At 29.7% G+C, this 17,767-nt stretch overlaps 1 protein-coding gene and 1 long non-coding RNA gene across 51 annotated transcripts; both read left to right on the top strand.

Annotated features, from left to right (window-relative positions):
- The first annotated feature begins 236 nt into the window (after positions 1 to 236).
- LOC112802150 (ATPase 11, plasma membrane-type) lies at positions 237 to 7,543 on the top strand. Of its 50 annotated transcripts, none has more exons than XM_072237538.1 (14): positions 241 to 823; positions 1,134 to 1,226; positions 1,297 to 1,374; positions 1,478 to 1,615; positions 2,264 to 2,346; positions 2,766 to 2,869; positions 3,002 to 3,312; positions 3,421 to 3,539; positions 3,636 to 3,881; positions 5,206 to 5,282; positions 5,547 to 5,594; positions 6,391 to 6,439; positions 6,900 to 7,026; positions 7,197 to 7,543. In XM_072237538.1, coding segments are annotated over exons 9-14 (495 nt in total). In that variant the 5' UTR covers positions 241 to 823; positions 1,134 to 1,226; positions 1,297 to 1,374; positions 1,478 to 1,615; positions 2,264 to 2,346; positions 2,766 to 2,869; positions 3,002 to 3,312; positions 3,421 to 3,539; positions 3,636 to 3,689; the 3' UTR covers positions 7,199 to 7,543. The 50 variants fall into 50 exon arrangements, with proteins under 50 accessions (XP_072093659.1, XP_072093639.1, XP_072093634.1 ...); XM_072237533.1 differs by having other exon boundaries at positions 2,206 to 2,346; XM_072237529.1 differs by having other exon boundaries at positions 1,108 to 1,226; positions 2,206 to 2,346.
- Positions 7,544 to 11,504: 3,961 nt separating this feature from the next.
- On the top strand, positions 11,505 to 12,507 carry LOC112799788 (uncharacterized). Its single transcript, XR_003201218.2, has 2 exons — positions 11,505 to 11,877; positions 12,296 to 12,507. It is a non-coding gene; the product is annotated as an uncharacterized lncRNA (long non-coding RNA).
- The last annotated feature ends 5,260 nt before the right edge of the window (positions 12,508 to 17,767 follow it).

Here is a 17,767-nt window from a genome sequence, read left to right as displayed (position 1 = left end):
TTTTGTCGGAAAACAAAAAAAATAGATTAGTATAAATTACAGACGGAAAAGAAAATCCGTCTATAATTCCGTCAGAAAAATTAATTTTTTTCGCAGAATGGTTACAGACAGATTTTCCATCTGTAATTAAGCTGGCAAAACGCGCATTTTATTAAATTATTACAGACGGAAAATCCGTCTGTAATTTAAAACTTTCCGCCGAAAAAAAAACTTATACCTAATCTACCCCCTGTCTCTCTCGAGCACCTTTCACAAATAACTCTAACCTAATCTACCCCCTCTCTCTCTCTCTCGACTCCATTTACAAAGCATTCCATGAAGATGAACACCGTCTTCATCGTGCCTCAGGAAGACGATTAACCTAGCTAACCCTAACCTGTCTTCATTGTGCCTCACTGTACCCTAACCGTCTCTTCATTGTGCCTCACGAAAAACCCCTAACCACCACGAAGAACGTCGCCGGTCGCCGGCGCTTGCAATGCCTCCGTCGAAGAACCCCTAACCGCGATGAAGAACCCCTAACCCTCCTTTGAGTTTCTTCGCTCTTCTCTCGCCATTCTCACCCTCAAGCTCACTGAGTCTCACCTCTCTCACGGCTGGTCTCGCCGTCGACCTCTCTCTATCTCTCCTGTATATCGCTTCTCTCGCGGGCGTTTCAGACTCAAGGTCGTCACGCTTTGTTTCCGTCGCTGCTCTATCACCGTTGCTGCTCTATCGCGCTCTGTCGCAAGCAAATCGATGGAATTCGACCCGATCCCAATCGTTCCTGCTCCAAAGAGAACCAGAGCAACTATCAGTAGCTGTTTAAATTACGCTGATTTAGGTATGCATTGTTTAAATTATGCCGATAAATCTTAGGGCTCAATTTTTCTGCGCCAGTTTTAGCTAGGTTTAGGCAATTTGTAAGATAGAATCAGTTATACACTATACACTAAAAGAGTTTTGATTTCAATGCTTAAACTACTTTAACTATAGTATGTAGATAGAATTTCTCTTCCTCTTTTGAATATTATCCGAATCTGGAAAGTGGAAGCTTGGTTCTTTTACTTGTCATAAGAAACATATCAGAGACTCAAGCTAGTTCTTTCTTTTTGCTGCTTTTCAAAGATTCTATCTCTGAATGTGCAAAGTAGGACAAGATGGAAAGTAGAAGGAGCAAAGCAATGGCTGCACAGAAAAATGGGCGTCGATCAAATCAAGAAAGGAAAATGGCTTTGATACAAGATGTATGTGATAATTTATTAGTGAAATAAATTTTCAGTACATAGAGTAAATTAATGTTTTCAAACTTGACAGGTTGATAAATTGAAGAGAAAGCTGAGACATGAAGAGAATGTGCATAGTATACTTAATACTTGCTTTCTTTCTTGTCAGGTCTAAAAAAAACAAACTCACTCTTACGAAGAAAGTATAATTAGGAATTTAGGATGGATGAATTAAGTTTTAACTAAAAAAAATAATTTTGTGCGGTTACTAGGATCAATACAGGGTGTTTATTATTATTCTATCAAATATTAAGGAACAAAGTCGAAGTGGCTGCACTAGAACAGAAAAGGCTAGGCATTGGCGATGGATCAGTTGGGATGTTCTCCTCACTTATTGTTCGCGCATGCAGGTAATTCGCTAGTCCATAGTCAATTCCATTCACTTTTCTCATTGCATCCCCTTTCCTTGTTCTCTTTGCTTTCCTTTTCCTTTCTCTTTTTTGTTCTGATTAAGCTCTGAATATCAAATTGAAACATGATACTATTTTACTTCTGTAAGAAGGATACTGTTTCTTTCTTTGATTTTAGAATTTGCTTGATTGAAAATAGAAAGATTCATGAACCTTTATACTTGTCTCTCTACTTCCTTTCTAATTCATGTAGTGCAATAACCAAATTGTGCTTTTGCTTCTACTTGTGGGAGTGATATAATATGACATTAGGCTTTATATCAAAGTCCCTAATGAAATTATCCTTGGTTTTTGATGAATCTGATGATGATATTTGTGGATCATCAACAACAAGTATCTCTTTGATTGCTTCAGGCATGCTTTGCCCTTTTATCATCTTCTTCTAATATTCTCCCACCAACTGGTACTATATATATATAGATTAATGTTACAAGTTTACTTGTTCAGGCTTTAGTGAAGTCCCTTTTGAAGTTTTAAACAATCTGATTGAATCTCCATTTTGATATGTTGATGCTATTTGACGTGATCAGGAAGGTGATGCATGGTTTCTAAATACTCCTGAACAATCATTGAGCTTCATCCTTGCAGATCAAGGTTTTGATGTATGGGTAGAAAATGTGCGTGGAACACACTGGAGCCATGGTCATAGGTCTTATTCAGTGAAGAATAAGGTGTGTGGCTCTTCTTTGACCTATAGAGATGCTGACGGCGTGTGTGATTAAACTGAAAATAATATCAGTGCATAAAGTTCAGTGCTAAATAATTATGAGTCAAAACTAAGAACCAAATGTTCATTTATTCTGAATTTGAATTGGGGGAAAACATTTGCAATTGATATGAATAAGGTCACACTTTAGTAGGTTTTATCATTCAATTATTTAATAGTAAAAGGGTTTGTGCCGAATACTATCAAGCCTTTTCTATTTACTTTGATATGTTTGAAATAAGAATTATTAAATTGTTCTCAGTGCTGAAGCTACTTATATTCAGCACCAAATTGAGTTCCACAGCACTGTTGATGATCACTGATCTTGAGAAAATATTCTAAATTGTCATGATACTTATATTTTCATTTCACTGTCATTTTCAGTGTATATTATTTTTATTGGAATTGTTAGAGCTAGAGTTTGTACAGTGCTTGTTGTAAAGTTTTCTTCTGCTGCAGCAGATTCCATTCATTCAGATGAAGATCAGGTAACATTTTTTTAAAAAAATTCAACTTGCTTTTGGTATTAATGTGCTTTCTTTGTCAGACATTACATCCCTGGTGCTTTTGTGTGTTCCATTTTCTTACATGGCACCATATGTTGCTTTCATTGGCTGCAGTTTGATGTAATTCCACCAGAAACCGGTTCCGTAAGCTCACTTGGAAAGAAGAGTATTAGAGAAGAACCATCTAAGAGAAAGAATCCTGGAGCAGTCAAAATTAGTCCTTGGACATTGGCACGATTAAATGCAGAAGAGGTTTCCAAGGCAACCTTTAGTTAATGATATTAGTTGGATAAAACTCTTTCTAGTGATACTGAATAATTTGAAACATACATTGAAAATAAAGCTTGTCAAAGTTTGTAGTTTAAGTTGGAGAGGGGGACAAATCCGTGGAGTTAGAGGCTGTTCTCAAAGAAACTGTTGATTTGGTAACATAGATCTGAATCACTATCATTTATTGGGTCTCTTTTGGTCTAATTGTTATCCTCATTGATGTTTTTTTTTGTTTTTTTTTTGTTTTGATGAATGAATGTAAGAAAACATACCTATTGAGGAGGTTTTTGAGAATCTGAGATGTAGCAGAGAAGGTCTCAGCAGCAAGGCTGCTGAGGAAAGACTCGCCATTTTTTGCCACAACAAGCTTGAAGAGAAAAAGGTCTAACCTTTCTCTCATTTCATTGACCCCCACATGAATTTTTCTTTCTCCTTTTTTGTTTTGGTAAATTATCTTGTTCTGGGTTGTGTTTTTCAGGAGAGCAAGTTTTTGAAGTTCTTGGGATTTATGTGAAATCCTCTTTCTTGGGTTATGGAGGCTGCTGCTATAATGGCAATTGTACTTGCTCTTATTATTATTATACAGGGTAAGCCTTCTGATTGGCAAGACTTTGTTGGTATTATCACTTTGCTTGTCATCAATTCAACCATCAGTTTCATAGAGGAGAACAATGCTGGTAATGCTGCTGCAGCTCTCATGGCTCGTCTCGCTCCGAAAGCAAAGGTGTGGGATTCAATGTCATTTTCTTATGTCCTTAATGTTTGCATTGGATACTGGTATTGGACAAAACATGCATTGGATAAAACATACTGAATGATCTTTCTTCTATTTTAGAATGACAATTACAAGCCACTGATTGGTTCTTGAATTAAATAGTGAGAGGAATGTTGGATGAGGATTTTTCTTATCAAACTTTATCCATCACTTTTATAATTTTTCAGTCAAATTGAGAACTGAGTCATGGACTGTCCTTCGAAATGGGATTGCTTAATTTTCTAAAGTTACTTACAAACTCTCAATAACTTTACATAGATATGGTATTTTAATTATAACTTCTCTGAAGAAAAATATTGTAACCGGTGTTTATTTGATCCTTTTCAAATGCTTTTATTCATCTTATTTGCAAGTGAAGTTGTCTGGATCAATTAGCAGTCAATACTTGACTGCATTGCTCATGGCAGCTCCTTTGGCCCTTGGTGATGTTGAAATTGAGATTATCGATAAACATTTTGATCATGCTTAGGTGTGTTTATGTGTGCTTATATGGTTTCAATCTCATATGCTCTGTACTAAGACAAAGCAAATCTTCATTCTCACTGATACAAACTGCTTTATCAGTTTCTGCCAAAAATGATTTGGAGTCAGCCTCTGCAAGTTGCGATTTAAAGATCAAGAGTTCCATATGTTTCTCTTCAATTGCACAAAAACATTTTTCAAGTTCTGTTTGAAGCTCCCTTATTTCTTGTTCTTTGGTGTTCAGTGTAGACTTGAAAGTACTGATATCTGCTTCCATCTTTTCCACTTGAGAACTCCATTCTGATTCCTTAGATTTGAGCACCAAGGAACAATTTTTTATCAACAATCCACTTTAGCTCCTTTTTTTATTTTCACATTGATGAAAGCTTTCCTATTTTATCTTATATAGTTTAATTTCTTCATTTTTTCTCTAAAAATTAAATAAAAGGTAGCACCACTTACATGGTTTGGCCATTTTGATGAAAAAGAAAGGGACAGTGATATTTGTCTTTATACATATACAACACAACAGCTTTATATATATATATATCTCTTGCAGGACAGTGTGTATTGTATTGTTTTATAGTAACCTTTCTCAACATGCATTTGTATGTTAATAACGTTGAAAATGAGAGAATGAATGAGATGTTTGTCGTATTAAGATTTTGTGACACATCACTCACCTCACTCTTTTTTGTTTTCATTATTGGATTATTGTATATGCTCCACTGTGTTCTTTAGAAAAATAAAATTTGGAGGTACAAGAATATCTTTGAACACAACACATTATGTACCATTCCATTTACTGCAGGACTTGCCAACTACTGTGTTCCTGCTGGTGAAGCTTACACAAAGGCACTTGAGGTTGCCAGGAATATCAATGAGAAGGTAACATCACTGAAAAATATCTTTCATGTTTGTTGAGAATCATGCACTGAACTGGGCAGCATCAATTAAAATTCAAGAGAAAGTGTTTTTTTCCCCGAATTATGGTTGTCTTTTCACTTTCTTTATTTTGAAGATATTAAAACATGGGTCTTAAGTAATATCATCATTGTTGGGTTATCATTGTTTTTCTCTCTTTCCATACCTGCCTACTTTCAACAATATGGTCTCTCTCCATCCAACATGTTAGTGCCGAATTATTTCCAGTCTTATGTTGTGGCTTCTCATGGACCTATACAGAGCAAGAATGGAGGGGTATGTCTTTCTCATGTTTTAACAAACCTTATGCTTGCATTCTTGGTGTCAAATTTTGTGAAAAAGATATTCAGAAGTGTCATTGTCTATTTCATCTGTTGGGGTTAGTGCAGTAGATAAAATTGTTTCACTGCCTAAATATCTGAATGATTTGGTGAATGGAAGTAAACTAAAATAATTTTCAATAGGGAATAGTTATTTGCAGTTTTCTGTTATTTGGTTTTGACTGTATATTTCGCATCATTGACATTCTCTTGCCTGCTCTTATTTAATTAGTAATTGCGGCATAATCATCTTTTCTTTTTTCCTTTTTTTATTTTTATTTTACTGGTACTACATTATATATTGTTAATGTGTGTGTATATGTTTATATTTTAATATGTGGGTTCATGTGACTTGTGAATTCAAAATCCGGTGAAAGATATATATATATATATATATATATATATATATATATATATATATATATATATATATATATATATATATAGCTTTAGTTTTGCAATGGGCCTGTTCGTTTGTACTTGAATGCTTTCTCTAAACTACTATGCTCCAATTATTCAGGGTCAAGTTCCTAAAATAACACGATATTGGTTCATTTTGCAGCTGATGTTGGTATCTCTGGCTACCACTTCTTTGATTTACACTATTGAATGTTATTATTATTACCTTTATTATTTAAGCTTTTTGTACTTATTACCTTTATTATTTACCCTAGAATGAGTGACCTTTGTCGTCATATTTAGTGGGCTTTTTTCCTCCAACTTACTCATTCATCTTCTGTCCACTATAACAGGTCTGGAGAATGGGGAGATCATTTGACATTGCAGGCAGCTGCTGATAAGGTTTGTTGCTGTGTTCCAATACTTTCCTGTGTAATGCTATCAAGTATCAACTGATTATTAATTTATCTTTTTCCCTTTTTTCTTTGAGCATGCCCCTTGCTTGGACCCTGCATTATGCGGGATGCTTGTGTACCAGACTTTAATACCTCTTTTTATTTTATAATTTTGGTATTAGAATAATTTTTGCTAATTGTGATGATTGAGTTTTATGCATGAATTAATTTTTATAATTTGTTATGGCACAGTTGCATCTACGATTAACTGTTGCTGGCAGTAGCTAACTAAATGATACATCTGCATGGAATTAAATAACTTCAAACTGTTATTATGTTTGAGATTCCTTCTTCAGGGTCAATGGCTAGTCCCTTAAATTATTAATTTGTATATATCCCCCTTTTTCTAGAAAGCTTATCTAGTTAACTTGTGATCTTGGTTGAATCTTTTTAGGTTTGCTATGCAGATATATTTGCTCTCATTCCCTAAGAATTGGATCTCACTCAATCTGACAAATAACTTGTATGCATGTTTGTTTTTATGCATTCTGTGTATGACCATGATTGAAGAGCATGCAAGCATCTCTCTTAAATGTGAGTGTTCCTGAAGAACAAATTAAATGTGCTTCAAGAGCATGCAAGCATCTCTCTCTTGCAGTTCTATTTTAAAGTTGTATTTTTGTTATCCTCCTTCACTTTTTCTTAATCCTATAAAACATTGCAAGGCTTCTGAAATCTGTCCATATCCTATTTTTTGACACCAGGAAATTGCATATACTCAGTCCAATGTAAACAAATCAAAGAAGAAGAACTAGATGAACAAATACTTTCAAGTTTCAGCTACACAAGAGTTTACCATGGAGTAAAGAATCATGTAACTCAGATTAGATCGGAGAGTTTAAACTTTAAAGAGAGCATGAGGAAATAGTTTTAAAATTTAGGCTGAAAGTCCTGCCCTTCTCTATTGTAGTTTAAAAGAAATTTTGGGGTATTTTTTTATCGAGACAGTGAGATATTGAATAATGGTGTTGAAAAATAACATCCAATTTTATAGGTATCATGTAATGAATATTATGTTTATCTATGTGATTTTTGGCTTTCATTTTTTCAATTTACAGTGTGTTTGATGGAGTAAATTTAGAAAACAAATCTAAAGTATTTATTTTCCAATAGAAAAATTAAAAAAATTTTCTATTTTACCTTACTGACGGATTTACAGACGGATTTTTTGTCTGTAATCATGATTTTCCAAAGTTTAAATTACAGACGAAAAATTCGTCTGAAAATCCGTCTGTAATTACAGACGGAAAATCTGTCAGAAAATCCGTCTGTAATTACAGACGAAAAATCTGTCTGAAAATTTGTCTGTAATTACAGACGAAAAATCCGTCGGAAAATCCGTCTGTAATTACAGACGAAAAATCCGTCTGAAAATCCGTCTGTAATTACAGACGGAAAAATCGGTCTGTAAGTTCGTCGCCTTCAGGAAATGGAGGGAGAATTTACAGAGGGAAAATCCGTCGGTAACTGGTAAAAATCCGTCTGTAATTTTCCGATGGAAAAAAATCCGTCGGTAAATAATTTCCGACGGGGCTTTTACAGAGGGACAAAATCCGTCGGTAATTTCGTCGGTAACCAAAAATCCGTCTGTAATAAAGATTAAATCTGTCTGTAAATCTGTCTGTATTAATCCATTTTCTAGTTGTGTAATTTTAGAGACTGGAATCTAATTAATTTTTTGGGGGACAAATCAATGAGATGGCCAAATTTTTGGAGACCTATTTGAAGTATTAATCTAAATAAAAATATTATTTGAAAAAATAAAAAATATAATAAACAAACCCATTTATTTAAACCGATAAGTTTTCTTTAAACGAACCAGATCTGTATTTTGCAAGTTCGTAAATATACTTAATATATAATTAGTCTAATTCGTTTACTCAAAAGCTTAAACTGCTAGATCGACTCGTTTGACAATCTTACACAAAATATGTGATACTTTTAAAAGAGGATTTTGCATTAAGGTCGCCGGAAAAACTACCACTAAAGTTGTGAGCGAGGAGGAATCAGTGTTGATCACACTTACCTTTAAAAACAACGACGCAATATTTATTTCTTTATAATAATTAATAATCAGAGAGACAGGGACGAATGTATGTATATGAGTGTGGGGACAATCGCCCCCACTACGATTTAAAATTTTTTTTGAGTAGTATATGAAAATAATATTTATTTGTCCCCACTAAATTATTAAATTTGACCCCACATTAATTTTTTACTCAATTTTTGGTATTTTATAGTCAATTTAAAAATTTTATATTAGATGTCATTAAAATGATCAATTCTCAATTTAAATTAAATTTGTATTTTTTTTAGAAATTAACTAGAAAGAGTGATATTTATCTTTTTTTATATTAGTTTTAATTTTTTTCTGTAACAACTACATTAATTGAAAGAATTTTTTCAACTATAAATCTCAATAAGATTTGACTTCTAATTGTATAAGAAGTAAATTTTTAAATAAGTATTTACTTTTATATATATATATATGTAAAAGAATCAATATTACACATCCAAGTCTTTTTATGAACTAAATCTAACCAAGTTAAGCAATAAAACTTAAAATAATATTAGTCATAAATGATTTTTGTTGTCTTAGACAAATTTGATCGGACTTGGTTAACAAAAAAATATGAATACGTAGCATTATCCTATATAAAAAGACAGATATTTATAAGGGTAAAGTATATTTTTTGTCCCCGAAGTTTGGCAAAAATTTTAAAAATATCTCTAAATTTTATTTTGTTTCAATTTTGTCCCAGAAGTTTTCGATTTGCATCAAATATACTTTTGAAGGCTAAATTTTCAAAAAATTTAAGACTAATATAACAATGCATGAAAATCATGTTTGATTTGCTTGTGTTGAGGGATTGTTCTTATGAAATTATTGTTGAATCGATCTTAAATTTTTTGAAAAATTAGTCGTAAGGGGTATATTTGATACAAATCGAAAATTTTTGGAACAAAATTAAAACAAAATAAAACTTAGAGATATTTTTAAAACTTTTTTCAAACTTTAAGACAAAAAATATACTTTACTCTATTTATAAATAATTATTTTAATGTTTTAATTTATAAAATTAGATGTTATAAAAACTAATCAGGTTATATTTACATCAAAAATAACTACCTAGGTATATATATTAAAAATAAATTAAACAATACACATATTTATATACAAATACATAATAATTAATAAATAATTTAATAACTAATTTTTATATACATATAATATTTTTATTATAAAAATTATTATTATTATATATATATATATATCTTTTTTTTGTCCCTACTATCAAAATTTTTTATCAAAATATTCTTTTTTTCTTATATATGGTATCTGATAAAAATTAATTCGTCGTGGTACTGAGTTTTATTTAATAGTTTATTATTGGCTAATAAATTACTACATACATAAAATAAAATTCAAATTTTCAACATTTAATTAAATAAACTAGTAAACTAATCATTAAACTAATCCAACTTAAATTATTTTCGCACTCAATTAATTAATAGATTGTGGTAATAGAATCTAGATATTGACGCGTATCGACAAACGAAAATAGAAAATCCATTAAATAAACACAATATAATGCATGTGAAAGACTGAAAGTTGGTTTTGTGCGGGTGGCATTGCGGCAATGTTGGTAATTCCTACATATATACACGTGTTTATTAATTTAATATAACCAAAATATGTATGCATATATAATTTCCGTGACCAATAGTGATCCTACAATAATACTACATGATGAGAACCTTGATCGATGTTGAGAATATATATGGCAATAGATTATTACTGACGTACATATATGCTGAGGCATGGATTGGTTGAAATGGAACAAGTCAATGAGGATTGAGGACACTTATATGAAGTTGGTGGAAAAGATGGACCACAATCAAAGTATATTAAATTAAATTAGCTTTTATATATGGCTTTGTGGCTGAATGGTGCTGTGGCATTGTCATACATTTGACTTAATATGAGAGGGGAAGATAAGCAACAATAAAATGATGAATAATGCTATCTTTACTTCCCCTCTTTATGTGGCATGCATTACTTGGTTCGCCCAAATAAAGGTTACAAGATCGTCGCAATAACTAAAGCATATATCAACTTGAGTTGATCGAGTGATCAGTTTATTTATCTATTTAAATAAGTTTATTTATCTATTTAAATAAGTGTTGAAGATTCGAATTTCACCTTATATATGTAGTAATTCATTAATCAACGATAAACTTTTAAATCGAGCTTAAACTCGTGACGAATTAATCCTTAGCATCTCAAATATCATTTAAAAAAAAACTAAAGCATATGATATGTTTTAATACGAAACCAGTTGATAAAGTAACAGGAATATACTTCAAGGTAGTTATGAGCTATATGTATAATCTTCCCTACATATATATCAACACATAAAGGTTGAGAACTTTATCTTTTTTTTAAATCTTTATTATATTTTATATTTTTTGAGTTGTTTTATTTATGCTTCCTTTAACAACACTTGGAAGCTCTATGTTCTCCTTCATAGGCTATATTATGCCTTAGGATCTTTGGCATTGTGCTTCTAGCAAAGTTACATAGATGTCACTCTCTTTTAGGTCCATAAAAGTTTTATAACTGTCTTCGTATAAAAATATTTTATTTTGATTATTAAATAACAGATTTTAGAGTTTGATCTTTATATATTATAAAAATATTATTTTGATTTAAAGTATAATAAAATTAGGAATGACAAAAATTTTTGGTGGAACGAGTATTCGTGGGAATTTACCCGCCAAAAAACAGATATGGAAAATTTTTTGAACCCGCAAAAACAGAAAACAGGAATCTATTTATTATATAGGACGGGGACGGAGACAATAGTACCCGTCTCGTGGGGATCCGTTTAATCCCAGAAACTACTAAAATGCCTCTTTTATATATATATATATATATATATATATATATATATGTATATATATATATATATATATGTATATATATATATATATATGTATAAGATATGAGAGTTGGAGGCTTGGAGCAAACCCTAGCCGTCATTCACATTGCATTACGCTCCTCCCTTCTGTCCTCTCCTCTCCTCCCTTCAACTCTATTTTTTCAAACCATTTCATCTCACAAATTCATCACCGTCGACCGCCACCGCCACCTCCTACCCCTGAGCCCCTCACCGACAACGCTCAGATCCTCTCCTCTCAGTCTCGACGTCACAACAGCAGTGAGTCGTCGTCGTCTTCGCCGTATACGTAAGAGCGTCCAAGTCTCTACGCCACTTCTCAATCTTCGTTGTCTTCGCCGTTGAAATGTCAGAGCCTCTACGCCACTTTTCAGCCGTCGCCGATCTTCACTGATCTCCGACCCTCTGCTCTTCCGTCTGATAGGTAGCTTCTATGAACTCTGAATTTCTTTTTTTACTTTGATTTGAAGCATTTGTGATTCTGATTTTGATTTGAAGCATAAAAAATTTTTAGTTTGTGATTCTGATATTAAGTTTTAGTTTGTGGTTTGAAGCATCAGAAATTTTACTTTTTTTTTACTTTGATTTGAGTTAGGTTAACTATAATTTATGTTTTTTATTCTGATTTTAATTTTTGTGATTTATGTGTGATGCTTTGTTAATTCTGTGATTTATGTAATTTTATGTGCTTATGTTACATTTTTTTATTTTGATTCTGATTTATATAATTTATGTGATTGTGTTATAATTTCTTTGATTTAGGTTAATTATAATTTATGTTTTTTATTCTGATTCTGATTTGCATGACTTATGTTTGTGATTTCTGTAATTTATGTCTGTAGGATTCAAGTAAATCGAAATTCACATCACTACCATTACAACTACTACAAGATGAAGAAGGCTTGAGAATTATTGAGAATTATATTTTTATGATGTGATGAATTATGTCTGGTTGTTTGTGGATTATGTATATGTTATTATGTTTGGCTGATTTTGAATGTAATTTGGGATCTTTATTTTCTAAATATTTTTCAATTTTTTTTATTTTTCTTAATTTTTATTGTCTGTTATAGAACTCTGCGAATATCCACGAAGACTTCGGTCCTCGACGAATACAGAGTCCCCGTTATCCGTAACGGGGACGGGAAAGAGACGGAAACATATTTTGGAGGCGGATGACGAGGGCGGAAACCCCCCACCCCCATGGGTACCCGTTACCATCCCTAGATAAAATAAATAAGCCACACTTTTTAAATTAAGATCATTATAAAAAAATATTTTTAATATATTCATTAGAATAATTACCTTCCTTAAATCTCAATTCATAATGATTCACGTCTTCAAATAAAGCATAACCCGGGGAGTTGAGTTATTATCATTCATGTTAAAATTTTAATATTAACACTAATTTAAAATTGAATTCAAATTAATAATAGAGGATGATTTGGTGCAAAATAATAAAATAAAATAATGAGTCAAATTTGCAAATTTACTATGAATAATATATTAATATTTAAATTCAATAAGTAAAAAATATTTAATTTTTATTCGATTTAATGAATTCACAATTTCCTATATATTTATCATTTGTAAATAGGTCCTATAAAAAAATTGTAATTAAATTTTTACTTAAAAAAGTTTTATAATAGTTCTCTCGTATCAAAATAATGTCAAAAGATACATAATATTATTTTTAGCTATATTTTTATAGAAAATAAATTAAAAAAATTATAAATATTAAGGATTTAATTACAAACATAAAATTACAACGGGATATTAGTTACAAGTTAATAACATAGTATAAGATAATATATTTCATTGCATAATTTTACTTAATTGAATACAATATATTTAAATTAGTGTAATAATCTTTTTGAAAAATTAATTTTATGACATAGGCAAAGTTGCGGAATGACAAAATAAAGTAAAACATGAAATTTTTGTTTTTGGTTATATGAATCAAATATGAAATTTATTACTTGCCCAAACTTGAAATTGAATTGGGCCCATCAAAAAAGAAATGGAAAAAAATTGGCAAAACAATAGTGTTTCTTTCCGAGTACTCCTTTTCTTTCATTCCCAAAAATTAAAATGGGTTTTGTTTTGCAACCTAACTAAACAAAAACATATTTGGGGGAATCACTGTCAGCTTTTCATTAGCATACGTTTAGCAATTGTGGTTTGGGTTGATGCTTTTGATCCCTATAGTCACAAACCCATGTCCAACGTAACAATAGAGTAGCAGCTGAACTGCTGAAGCCTTAGCCCCAAAAAAACTTTCATACTTGTTTTTGTACTCTATTGTTACGTTTTATTTTTTCAGATGAATTGGTCATATCCCAATTTTAGGAATCACAATACACTCACATTACACATTTATCCACACAATACTAAAAGATTCCTTTTTAATATTTTTGAACTTGGGTGCAACGTATAATAGGCACATAAATTACCATCGAGAATGAATTATTTTAATTTTTTTTAATAATTAAAAGAGTAAAATGTGATCTCTTAGATAAGCACAAAATAGACAACTTTTTCAAACACTACAGAGACATAAATTTGTGTCTCTGCAATACTTGAAAAGATTGCTTATTTTGTGCCTACCTTGTTTTTTTTCAATTATTTAGAATGTCTAGTTGAGAAGGAATAGGCGAAAAAAATAAAATTAAAAAAAATATGAAAAAAAAAACATTAAAAGGTTAGAGATTATATTTTACTCTTTTAACTAAAAAAAATTCAAAGATCTATTCACTCATTTGTACTACTAACTTTAGGGTAAATATTGACCGAAAAAATAAAAAAACACTTACCATAGATATTTCACTAAGTAATTATACTACATTCATATTTAATTTGGATTGATCAAGTAATTAGCTTATTTATCCGCTTAATAGAGTGTCGAAAATTAAATATTGTCTTGTATCGAATTAAGAAATACTGTAAAAAAAAATTTATAGAAATACTGAACCATAACATTAGTCTCTAATAGAATAAAAGATATTACTCTAATGTATTTTCACAAATGATAAAAATTTGGCCCTACCTTATTTAAAAAAAAGTTAGTTTCATAAAGGGATTAAATTTTCAAAAAAAAAATTAAAATAACAGACTAATTTAGCTTTTGATTTTATTAAAGACTAATATGTTTGATATTTTAAAGGCCAAGGACTATTTTAAAAACTTACTCCTATGATATAATTATATAGTTTTTGGTTTCCGAAGTAAAATATTTTAATAGAAAGTATAAATAATGTTATAAGCTTTTATACATTGAATATTTTTGTTGATAATGCATTAGCAAAACCAAAATCTCACTAAACTTCTTCAATTTGCCCCATTACTTTTCCCTGAATTCCCTCAATGACGACCATTATTTTATTTTTTAAACTAATTAATTATAGAAAAAGGTGCGTCATTATAATTATTAGATTTATTTATTTCTTAATGAACATTAATATTCAATTATTACCATGGCGATCGACCCTTAAAAAAAAAAGAAAAAGGGCTTGTTATTGCACATATTTTTTTTAATCACTACTTTTTAGTGTGTTCTTTTAAATTTAAATTAGTCCTAATTGGAGAATCGAGTGAAGAAAAAGGATTAATTTGGAGAGCTAGTGAAATGATTAAAGTTGGGCCATTAAAATCTGTACTGATTATAAATACTACTAGTTGTTTACTTCTATCAAGTTTAGAAAATTTATTTATTCTGAAAAAAAAAGCATAACACCAGGAATTTATGCAAAATATTCACACAAATCTTTAAAAAAAAAATTGCATAATGATGTATCAAAGATATAAATATTCATATATCTTTTTTTATTAGTTTAAATTTTTTTTAAAAAATAATTTTATGACAACTATAAGATTAAACAACTTATGCTCCAACCTTAAAATTGGATCTGACTCAATTTCTCTTTCACGTTCAATCAATGCAAATAGATTACATGCATATACGGGTGAATTAATTATATTATTTCATTTGTCAATTTATGAATTGCTAATAATTATATATCACAATATTAGTGCTAAAATATTACATATATTTGCCACATATTATTAAAAGATTTTATAAGCAAGATTGATATAGACCAATCCATGATATAGATAAAATCCCACTTATTATATATTTGGCATGCTAGCTAAGTAATCAAGATTTTATTTTTAAATATGGTTTGATCAATATATAATTATGATCAACAATTTCCATGCATACATGGCAAGTATGTCACCATTGACGTAGATAACACTTCCAATATTTAGCATTAATAATTCATGGTTTAAATATGTACTTTGGAATATATTCATAATCCAACTAGAGAGAGGAAAATAAAGAGACATTCCCACAAATGTCTAATCAAACTTTTAATGTACAAGTGCTTAAAGGTTACACATATTATTCTCAGTGGTTCCTATAAAGGGTAGAACATGGTGGAATATATGTGCCCACAGAGATTCCTTTGTCTAATAGTTGACATATAACTCATGAACCCCTTTGAATGCTAAGAAACAACTATCATTTCTTAATTCAAAAACCATATGTTTATCTGCATTCTACGCTTAGAAAGGGAGACAACAAAACAAATAACCTCAACCTAACTCATTCTCTTCTTTTTTTTTTTCCCTTCCTCTAACCAATTATGCTAGTTTACTTATTAACTAAGTGTATGGATGAATACATTATGTATATATATACCAAAATCAACCACTAAATTTAGATATTAATATATATATAAAAATATAAAATAAATATTAAAAATGAATTAAACTATATATATTTATACACAAATATATATTAATTAATTTTAGTGATTAATTTTAATGTATAAATAATATATATATATATATATATATATATATATATATATATATTTGGATACACAGTAATTAAGATTTAGAGGGCTTCTTGATATATATAGGTTTCATTAATCTCGAGCACTGAGAAAAAGTAGTATCCTTATTAATTAACATGTATTCTTAAGTCTTAACTTCAAATGCAATTTTCACCGGGTGTTCTGGTAGATTTCGATGACAATCAAATCATCATCATCACTGGTTACTGCATTTATTTACTTGGGAACTAACCCAATTAATCTCTTACTCTAATAAGGCAAAACAGTGTTATTATTATCTGTTTTAATATTGAGTTTTTTCTACTTTTTAACTGTCATCTTGAGTTTGAGAAAGCTTTAAGAATAATAAGTGTTATAAAATTATTTTCTTAAAAAAATTTAAGTTAATAAGAAGAAACATATAAATGATTATATCTTTGATATTATTCTTTAAATAAAAACTTTTTTTGGATTTACTTAAATTTTTATATAGACTTTTCTTTTTTTTTAATTTTTCGGTTATAAAAATTTTAATATTATGTCATAAAATTATTTTTTTAAAAAAATTTAAACTGATAAAAAATATATAAAAAATATATCTCTAATAATAAATAAATTAAGCAGGATTCATTAGTTAGCTATAAATAGAGTTAGTAATAAATTTGTTGTGTTAGATTTTGATTACATGCATTTCTTTCTATTATCAGTTATTATTAGCTTTTTGTTAAGTCTTATTGGAGGTTTTCTTAATAAAATAAATAAATAATAACATTGAGGTATATTTAATGAATTTCTTTATTTTCTAATAACATAATTATAACTTTTGCTTTCTTTCTTAGCAAGAAACCTTGTTTAATTAATTTCTTCCACTACTAGTATATATGAACTTTTAGATACTTTCAATAGGTACGTAATTATGCCGAAATTAACAATTATTAGATGCTTTTATTCGGAACTCGTAAATGTATAGTAAGATGCTTTAATTTTGTGTATATATTATAAGCTTAATTGTCAGAAAGAGAAGTTAAATTGTACATTAAGATACGTATTGTTATCGTGATCTGTCACAATCATGATATTATACCTATTGTTTTATTAATTTATTAGAATTTTTTCTCCTCTGCTTTCCTAGAAGAGTATTTTCCTATTTTCTTATTTGAAGAGTTATAATTAAGAATACCATTCCGGATATTCTAAAAGATTTAAAAAAAAGGAAAAAAACATCAAATTGTTTAATTTATATTTTATATATAATGCACTGAAAGACATTAGAGTGATTAATCACATATTAAATTTAGTTCCATATATGGTTGGAGTTAAGGATGGTAATACGCAATGGTGATACTCAATTTAATCTCTAATGGATAGAGTATGATATAGATTGAGTCTTAATTCTATTCTATCAATTTGTATTTTATATATGTATATGTTATATATTTATATAAAAATATATTTTAAGTGAATGTTAAATAAAATATT

The sequence above is a fragment of the Arachis hypogaea genome, chromosome 5 (assembly GCF_003086295.3).
Source record: "Arachis hypogaea cultivar Tifrunner chromosome 5, arahy.Tifrunner.gnm2.J5K5, whole genome shotgun sequence".
In the NCBI taxonomy this organism is placed as follows: domain Eukaryota; kingdom Viridiplantae; phylum Streptophyta; class Magnoliopsida; order Fabales; family Fabaceae; genus Arachis; species Arachis hypogaea.
The sequence above is the reverse complement of the archived record's forward strand: the minus strand, read 5'-3'. Positions and strand labels throughout refer to the sequence as shown.